The sequence below is a fragment of the Ictalurus furcatus genome, chromosome 17 (genome assembly GCF_023375685.1).
Source record: "Ictalurus furcatus strain D&B chromosome 17, Billie_1.0, whole genome shotgun sequence".
In the NCBI taxonomy this organism is placed as follows: domain Eukaryota; kingdom Metazoa; phylum Chordata; class Actinopteri; order Siluriformes; family Ictaluridae; genus Ictalurus; species Ictalurus furcatus.
In genome coordinates, this window is record NC_071271.1 from 24,837,575 (window position 1) to 24,847,574 (window position 10,000).

The window sequence follows — 10,000 nt, forward strand, 5'->3', positions numbered from 1 at the left end:
AATATGTTGGCCACATGTGAGTGTGTGAGTAATGTGTGAAAAGCATATGAAGGTCAATTCAGGTGAACGCGTGACATCGCGCGAATAATACGTGATCACACGTGAAAGATGACATCACATGTCCTACATAAACACATGAAAACAATCAAAATCAGGTGAAACAACACATGCGAAAGCACTACATGTGAAAAAAATGTGCGAAAGATAACATTTGAGTTTTCTAAAAATAATAATAATAATAATAATAATAATAATAATAATAATATATATTTTAATCATGTGATCATGTGACTTTTTCTGTACGGAAGGAGTTCTTTTTTTTATTCAGTATTTATTTCATTATCATACATATAACATTTAAAAAACTAAATGTTTTAAATGCATAGTGATGTAAAATAAAAATGAAATTCACCGACACTGACCTTCTCGCAGATGTTCGAGTATATGAACTCGTATGATCTGGCCTGCTCCGTAGGCGGAGGAGAAAATTCCAGGTCCGTCCTGGAGACCGCCGGACTCACGTTCATATGTAACTGTGCAAATGAAGTTATAGTTAGAGGTAACAAGTTCACTTACGACGAACAAATGAACTGAAAGCGAATCCTGCAGTTATGAGCATTATTGTGTGTTAATAAATATTCTTCTCTGTCCTCGTTAGGCCATAAATGCTACGAAGACCGTCACAGACACAAGCGAGACCTCGACCTCAACGTGCTCGGTAATGTCCCAGAATGCACCTGGACCTTCAATTACTTAATTGCGAAGGCAATTAAAGTGTATGACAAATCACAGGGTTGACTCTTGTATATTCATCGTGAAACAAATGTCTATAAAACACAGAACACTGTTTAGAATATAACGAATTCGATTGAAATTTGTGGTGTATATTCAGTTAACAGCTACAAGAAACAAGACAGGAAGTGCTGTGAAGATGGAAGGAAGAAAGGACTGATGTTAAAGTCTTGTGACGTGAGGCTGAAATACACAGCGCATCAAAAACAGAGCTGCCGGGAAGCTTTCAAAAAGTGCTGCGAGGCTGCAGCGGCTAAGAGGAAGGAGGACCAACTGAAGAGAAGGATAACCAACTTGGGAAGAAGTACAAATGTGTTTTGTTGTTGTTGTTGTTGTTTTTTAAAAAAGAAAAGTTTGCACAGCATCTCTCAACAATCCACAGAAAAATCATATAAATGGAAGAACAGTATTAAGTTATTAATTTATTCGTACATGGTAATTCGCATTAAGATAAACGTAACCAGCTTGAACGTGTCAGAACTGCTGATACAGAAAACGCATCAACACCTTCTGACCAATCAGAATCCATCCATCCATCTTCTATACCGCTTTATCCTTTTCAGGGTCACGGGGAACCTGGAGCCTATCCCAGGGAGCATGGGGTACAAGGCGGGGTACACCCTGGACAGGGTGCCAGTCACATCATACATCATACATACACACTCACACACCCATTCATACACTACGGACACTTTAGACACGCCAATCAGCCTACCATGCATGTCTTTGGACTGGGGGAGGAAACCGGAGTACCCGGAGGAAACCCCCGCAGCACGGGGAGAACACGCGAACTCCGCACACACAGGGCCGCGGTGGGAATCGAACCCCCGACCCTTAAAACCCAGCGATGGATGGCTTTTGCGTGATCCGTTCTCAAATCTGTAGAGATTGAGTGAAAGAGAGATAAAACAAATAAACAAACAAACAAACAAACAACTTGCTGTTAGATTAAAGTCCGATTCGGATTTGCTGTCTGAACTGTTTAAGACCGTGGAACAGAGATGTTGAAGGACACTCGGGTTTCTTTCCTCTCCTTCTTTCCATGAAGCGTTCAGCAGCGGAATAGCGGAGGATGAGATCGATGAAGTCGCCGTTTACCTCCGCAGTTTCTTTCCTCAGTCATGGATGTGGCAGATTTTAGGCGCAGACGCATCGGGGAACATCAGGTACCTCAGAAATCAGACCTGAAATGACGCAAAATAATGTCTTGTTGTGTTTTGTAGTATGTTAATACTCTTTAAATTCCTAATATCGTTAGGGTCTCACAAATATGGACACAGTGAGAAGCTAACTGGTGTGCAGTAATATAAAATAATAAAAAAAAATACTCTGACACTGGAGACTCCTTCCAAAAAATGCTAAATAACTTCTCCTTACTAAAAGCTTAAGCATAACGATGATTGCGTGTTTATTAATGCATGTACAGTCCCCTCCGAAACTATTGGAACAGCAAGGCCAACTCATTTGTTTGTACTGTACACCAAAGACATTTTGGGATCGAGATCTGAGACGAGAGTTCAGGGTTTCAGCTTTTTAGTCCCTGGTATTTACATCTAGATGTGTTAAACAACATAAAATATAGAAACTTTGTATCAGACCACATAATGTTTAGATGAGCAAAAGTATTGAAGTCTTGAAGTATATATCCCTTGCTTGCAATAACTGCATCAAGCCTGTGACGCGGTGGCATCACCAAAATGCTGCTCAACTGGGTTAAAGTCTGGTGATTGATTTGGCCAGTCTAAAATCTTCCACTTTTCCCCCTGATGAAAGTCCTTTGTTGAGGTGGCAGTGTGTTTTGGGTCATGATGAAGTCTTTCAGCATGATGAAGTTCCTCCCGATTAATCTGGATGCATTTCTCTGTAAATTGGAGGACAAAATGTTCCTTTAAACTGCTGAATTCATTCTGCTTCTACCATCATGAGTTAAATCATCAATAAAGATTAGTGAGAATGTTCCAGAAGCGGCCATGCGAGCCCCAGCCATGACGCTACCTCCACCGTGTTTCACAGACGAGCTGGTATGTTCTGGATCATGAGCATATCTGTTCTTTCTCCACACTTTGGCCTTTCCATCACTTTGGTAGAGGTTCATCTTGGTTCCAGAACTTTTGTGGCTCTTGTGGTACGGCCTCTATATGTCTGCTCTCAAAGTCTTCTTCAAACGGTGGATTGTGAGACCTTCACTCCTGCCCTGTGGAGGTTGTTGGTGATGTCACTGACTGTTGTTTTTAGGTTTTTCTTCACAGCTCTCACAATGTCTCTTTCATTAGCCGTTGTTGTTTTCCTTAGCCGACCCGTTCTGTGCCTGTTGCTCAATACATTCAGAGGGTTCTTTCTTTTTCTGGACATTCCAGATTGTTCTATTGGCTATGCTCAATGTATGTGCAATGCCTCTGATTGATTTTCCCACTTTTCTCAGCTTCAAAATGGCTGGCTTTTCTCCCATAGACAGCTCTCTGATCTTCATGTTGGTTTATCCTTTTTAACAACAAATGCAGTCTTCACAGGTGAAACCGAAGGCTAAAACCAAGAGTAGATTTTTAGAGCATTTATTGTTTAAACAATCACTCTAACGACACACCTGGGCAGCAAGAAACACCCGTCACATGTGTCACGTGCCAATATTATTGCTCACGTACAAATTGGGCGGTCTGATACACAATGTGCTATGTTCTATGACGTTTAACACATCTACACATAAATCCCATGAAATAAAAGCTGAGATTCTAAACTCTCTTCTCTTATTCATCTTTTGATCTCAAACCCAAACGTCTTCAGTCTGCAGCAAAAACAAATGAACTGGCCTTGGCGTTCCAATAGTTTCCAATAGAGGGCACTGTATCTATGTTGTGAATATAGAAATGTTAACATATTCGAAAGACTGCATTAATATAAACTTTACAGCTGGCACAACTGTCAGAGCTGCTGTTATAGACGCACTTAATCAGAATGGAGTATTCAACAGCACTGTTATAAACACAGTAAATAAATTAAATATTTCTCTGTTGAATGTTTTCAGGCACGCTCAAGTCGCTCCTGACTCTATAACCACATGGGAGGTCCAAGCTGTGGCTATTTCTCCAACAAAAGGTAACCAGCTACCACTCTGCCAGCATTTATAATGTTCGAGCCATTCCATTCACATTCTAATGAACTCATTTCTGCTTCAGGATTCTGCATAGCAGACCCACAACCACTGAAAGTCTTCCAGGACTTCTTCATATCCGTTAAACTGCCATATTCGGTGAAGAGGAATGAGCAGCTCGAGGTGAAAGCCGTCGTGTTCAACTACAAGCAGCAGAGTTTACAGGTAACCTTCTCAGACCTGTTTAAAGTATCCTTAATGACTCTCAATATGAGTAAATGCAGCAATCGATACACATCAATAACTAAATAAACCTGAACTCATTATTATACAGTATTATTTCCTCCTACTCATGTTCACAGTGACCCTTTTTCATCTCATGATGAGACTTTTATTTCAGAACTGCTCATTTATTTCATAATGACCTATTTAGTTCATTTTAAAAGCCACCGAGGTGCGATGCAGTTTTTAAACATCAGAAATAGAAACTGGCCAGAAGTCAATGTTGTCATAAGAAAAATAAACAAAAACATAGGATTTAATTTCATGGCTAATTCCATCTAGCATGACCATAATTCACTGCATTTAATAATAATAATAATAATAATAATAATAATAATAATAATAATAATAATAACCACTAGTTTAAAAACAAAAACTTAAATAAAAAGAATTTGTTAAAAATTTTATCCCTTTTTACATCATCTTTTTTTTTTTAAATAGATGATTATTGTTTGATTATTTACTCTTTTTTTAAAAAAAATAAAATTATAATCAATCTTTAGTTAATTAATTATCTTATTTCTTATTCTAAAAATAATAAAAGTACAGTTACATTTGAAAAACTTTTTAGAGGTCAGAGCTTGAGGTGCACATACACTACTTTCTTATTTTTATTAAAGGTAAAACATAATAAGCTTTTAATACGTTTATAGTTATGATTGATGTCTTAACAAGAGTAAAATAAAATAAGAAAAAGTCCTTATTTTGTTATTACCTTCGTATTAGAGCTGCACCGATATATCGGCCGATAATAAGTTTAAAAACATCCGACGATCAGGGCCGGTTATATCCTGTCGATCAAGAGAGGGCGGGAAAACACATCCATGTCGTGCTGTGTGTAAAGATGACGTCTCTCGTGTGGAATGAGGACAGAACTGCAGTTTGTAATCTCTGTAATCTCTGCAACGCTACAATTTTACACCTGAAGTGAGCAGCAGTGAAGCGGGAGTTTCGGCGTCGAGTCAGATTTTTTCCCCCGTGCTGCTCGTGCTGAATTAAAGGGCCGGTACACTGTTGAAAGATTTAAATAAATACGAGTTGACAAAAAAAGTATATATTGCTCAGAAAAATATATTTGTAGAGTAGTGTATTTCATATCCAGTTAATGTTAATATATAAAAAGTTGATATTATATATGACCAGTTTGATGTTCGGTGATGAAGCAGAAATGCTTGTGTTTGTGGAGAGTGAGCGTGAGACTATCAGGAGGGTTTTTACAGTTCAGTCAGTGTTAATATGAATGAATAACATTCAATAAGTTAATAATCTTACTTTAATCTTCAGAATGTATTTCACGTGTTAATGTTAATGAGAGTGATGTGTGTTTTGTGTTGATGAGACCAGTTACTGTGACACAACTCCTTAAAATGGAGAGAATAAAGTTTTTATTTGCATTTCTTTCAGAATTGTTCATTTAAAAGAATGCATAAAAAGCCAAACTATCGGTATCGGCCGATATCACTCTGATATTTTTGGCCGTAATGCGACTCTGCATCAGATTAGAATCTGAGCTTTTTTTTTTTTCAGGTGGATATATTCTATCACTTGCCTGTTAACCGTCACTTTATCTCAGGTCACAGTGAAGATGGAGCGGGTGGCGGGGCTGTGCAGTGCAGGTGCAGGAGATGTGGAGCAGCAGGTCACAGTGGAACCCCAGTCTGCCACGGCCGTGTATTTCACCGTGGTGCCTCTGACCATCGGGAACATCCCTATCACCATTCTGGCCTATGCCTCAAACAAAATCAATGATAAGATACAGAAACAGCTCAGAGTGGTGGTACTGTCTGTCATGTCTGAAAAATCTCTTTCCATCAGCTGAACAAGGTTCAGATATACATTTCATCTTCTGAACTCTGCTAACGGTGCCTTTGATTTTTCTTTCCAGGGAGAGGGGGAGGTGGTCACCATTGAAAAGGAGTATAACATCGACGCGAGGAGTAAGACAGTAATAGTGCACATCGCTCATATACGGTGTTACACAACGCTGGGGGAGGGTTGTGTTAATGCCTTGTGTACTCATTGTGTGCAGCTGGGAATGAACTGGAGTTTAACATTTCAGCCCCGGAGGATGAGGTCCCGGGCCAGGAATCAACCACACAGCTGAGTTTTAAAGGTAAGACCATGCATTAAACAAATGCAGTCCTAGTCCTGAGGGAGAGAGCACACAGACCTACCGAGACAGACAGACATATGGACATGTAGACAGGCAGACAGACAGACTGAGGAACAAACAGATAGATAGATAGATAGATAGAGACAGACAGACAGACAGACAGATATAAACAGATAGATAGATAGAAAAAGATAGATAGAAAAAGATAGATACAAACAGATAGATAGATAGAGACAGACAGACAGATATAAACACAGACAGACAAATAGAGACAGACACACAGACAGATAGATAGATAGATAGATAGAGACAGACACAAACAGATAGATAGATAGATAGATAGATAGATAGATACAAACAGATAAATAGATAGACAGAGACAGACAGACAGATAGATAGATAGATAGATAGAGACAGACACAAACAGATAGATAGATAGATAGATAGATAGATAGATAGATAGATAGATAGATAGAGACAGACACAAACAGATAGATAGATAGATAGATAGATAGATAGAGACAGACACAAACAGATAGATAGATAGATAGATAGATAGATAGATACAAACAGATAAATAGATAGATAGAGACAGACAGACAGATAGATAGATAGATAGATAGATAGATAGAGACAGACACAAACAGATAGATAGATAGATAGATAGATAGATAGAGACAGACACAAACAGATAGATAGATAGAGACAGACAGACAGACAGATACAAACAGATAGATAGATAGATAGATAGATACAAACAGATAGATAGATAGATAGATAGATAGATAGAGACAGACACAGATAAATAGATAGAGACAGACAGACAGACAGATACAAACAGATAGATAGATAGATAGATAGATAGAGACAGACACAGATAGATAGATAGAGACAGACAGACAGACAGACACAAACAGATAGATAGATAGATACAAACAGATAGATAGATAGATAGATAGATAGATAGAGACAGACACAGATAGATAGATAGAGACAGACAGACAGACAGATACAAACAGATAGATAGATAGATAGATAGATAGATAGATACAAACAGATAGATAGATAGATAGATAGATAGAGACATACAAAAACAGATAGATAGATAGAGACAGACAGACAGACATACACAAACAGATAGATAGATAGATAGATAGATAGATAGATAGAAACAGATAGATAGATAGATAGATAGATACAAACAGATAGATAGATAGATAGATAGAGACAGACAAACAGATAGATAGATAGAGACAGACAGACAGACAGATACAAACAGATAGATAGATAGATAGATAGATACAAACAGATAGATAGATAGATAGATAGATAGAGACAGACACAGATAGATAGATAGAGACAGACAGACAGACAGATACAAACAGATAGATAGATAGATAGATAGATAGATAGAGACAGATAGATAGATAGATAGAGACATACAAAAACAGATAGATAGATAGAGACAGACAGACAGACATACACAAACAGATAGATAGATAGATAGATAGATAGATAGAGACAGACACAAACAGATAGATAGATAAAGACAGACAGACAGACAGATACAAACAGATAGATAGATAGATAGATAGATACAAACAGATAGATAGATAGATAGATAGAGACAGACAAACAGATAGATAGATAGAGACAGACAGACAGACAGATACAAACAGATAGATAGATAGATAGATAGATAGATAGATAGATAGAGACAGACACAGATAGATAGATAGAGACAGACAGACAGACAGATGCAAACAGATAGATAGATAGATAGATAGATAGATACAAACAGATAGATAGATAGATAGATAGATAGAGACAGACAAGCAGATAGATAGATAGAGACAGACAGACAGACAGATACAAACAGATAGATAGATAGATACAAACAGATAGATAGATAGATAGATAGATAGAGACAGACACAGATAGATAGATAGAGACAGACAGACAGACAGATACAAACAGATAGATAGATAGATAGATAGATACAAAAACAGATAGATAGATAGAGACAGACAGACAGACATACACAAACAGATAGATAGATAGATAGATAGATAGAAACAGATAGATAGATAGATAGATACAAACAGATAGATAGATAGATAGATAGAGACAGACAAACAGATAGATAGATAGAGACAGACAGACAGACAGATACAAACAGATAGATAGATAGATAGATAGATAGATAGATAGATACAAACAGATAGATAGATAGATAGAGACATACAAAAACAGATAGATAGATAGATAGACAGATAGATAGAGACAGACACAGATAGATAGATAGAGACAGACAGACAGACAGATACAAACAGATAGATAGATAGATAGATAGATAGATAGATAGATACAAACAGATAGATAGATAGATAGAGACAGACAGACAGACATACACAAACAGATAGATAGATAGATAGATAGATAGAAACAGATAGATAGATAGATAGATAGATAGATACAAACAGATAGATAGATAGATAGATAGATAGACAGACTGTCAGACAAGTAGATGGACAGATGAATAGATTAATTAACAGACAGACAGATAAACAAACACAGATACAGGCAAAGAGACCGAGATAAATGGACAGACAGATAGATGGACAGGTAGTCAGAAACAGAGAGAAAGAGGGACAGATACAGGTGGAGAGGTGAAAAGATAGATGGACAGGAAAAAAAAGCAATTAAGAGAAAGATACATATATAGTTGTTTGGATGGTCATAAATACAGACAAACAGATGGACAGACAGATAAATTGATGGCTGTATGAACAGCTACATGTACAGACAGGTAGACAAACAGACCGACAGACAGACAGATAGACATAATGCTATATTAACAGATAGACAAGAGACAGAAAGGCAGACAGATATAGTCAGGTAGACAAACGGGTAGAGAGACTGAAAGATGATAAGATAAATAGATAGACAGGTAAATGGACAGACATGGAGAGGCAGACAGGTAAATATGTGGAGAGAATGATAAATAGATGGCTAGATGGACAGATATATAGAGCCGGAGAGGTGGACAGACAGACAGATAGATGGACAGATAAAGTGTATTGTTGATCAGACAGATACACAGACAGATTGATGGATAGAGCTGGATAAACAGAGCGCTAGATAGAGGTATAGCTAGACAGAGAGAATATGCAGTACATGTACAGACAGACAAAAACATAGTGACCCTGTAAAGGATATCGCTTTACTCTCGCAATATCAATATCAACGTACAGTAGGATGCAGTGTGGTACAAATAGTAAAACTAATGAAAAATTAAACAAAACATACAAAATGAATGAGTGTGTGTGTGTGTGTGTGTGTGTGTGTGTGTGTGTGTGTGTGTGCTGTTCAGGTGGCGTGATGGGAGAATCAGTGGATAACTGTCTAAACCTGGATGGAGTAAATGAGTTGATCAAGCTGCCTACTGGCTGTGCAGAACAGACCATGGTGAAGATGTCTCCTGCCATTCACGCCATGAAATATTTGGACGCCACCAACCAGTGGCTCTCCCTGAATGCACAGCGCCGAGAGGAGGCTCGGACCATGATCCAAGCTGGTGTGTGTCCGATACCCGCATTTCAGTGAACCGGTTCAATAAACCATTAGAGCTACTTGTGGTGATATCACACTGTGTCTATAATGCAACGACACTGTACCTGTATCTGTAGTAGTAGTAGTAGTAGAAGAATTAGAAGTAGTAGTAG

General features: G+C 37.9%; 1 protein-coding gene across 1 annotated transcript in view; it reads left to right on the forward strand.

The window, feature by feature from the left end:
• The window catches only part of c4 (complement component 4), a 31,257-nt gene that overhangs the window by 9,241 nt on the left and 12,016 nt on the right, over positions 1–10,000 (forward strand). Inside the window, exons 15-24 of the mRNA XM_053647423.1 lie at positions 433–559; positions 659–718; positions 893–1,096; positions 1,841–1,958; positions 3,815–3,885; positions 3,966–4,105; positions 5,736–5,939; positions 6,048–6,099; positions 6,192–6,275; positions 9,649–9,852. Coding sequence (XP_053503398.1) covers positions 433–559; positions 659–718; positions 893–1,096; positions 1,841–1,958; positions 3,815–3,885; positions 3,966–4,105; positions 5,736–5,939; positions 6,048–6,099; positions 6,192–6,275; positions 9,649–9,852 — 1,264 coding nt within the window. The remainder of the gene's footprint in view (positions 1–432; positions 560–658; positions 719–892; positions 1,097–1,840; positions 1,959–3,814; positions 3,886–3,965; positions 4,106–5,735; positions 5,940–6,047; positions 6,100–6,191; positions 6,276–9,648; positions 9,853–10,000) is intronic.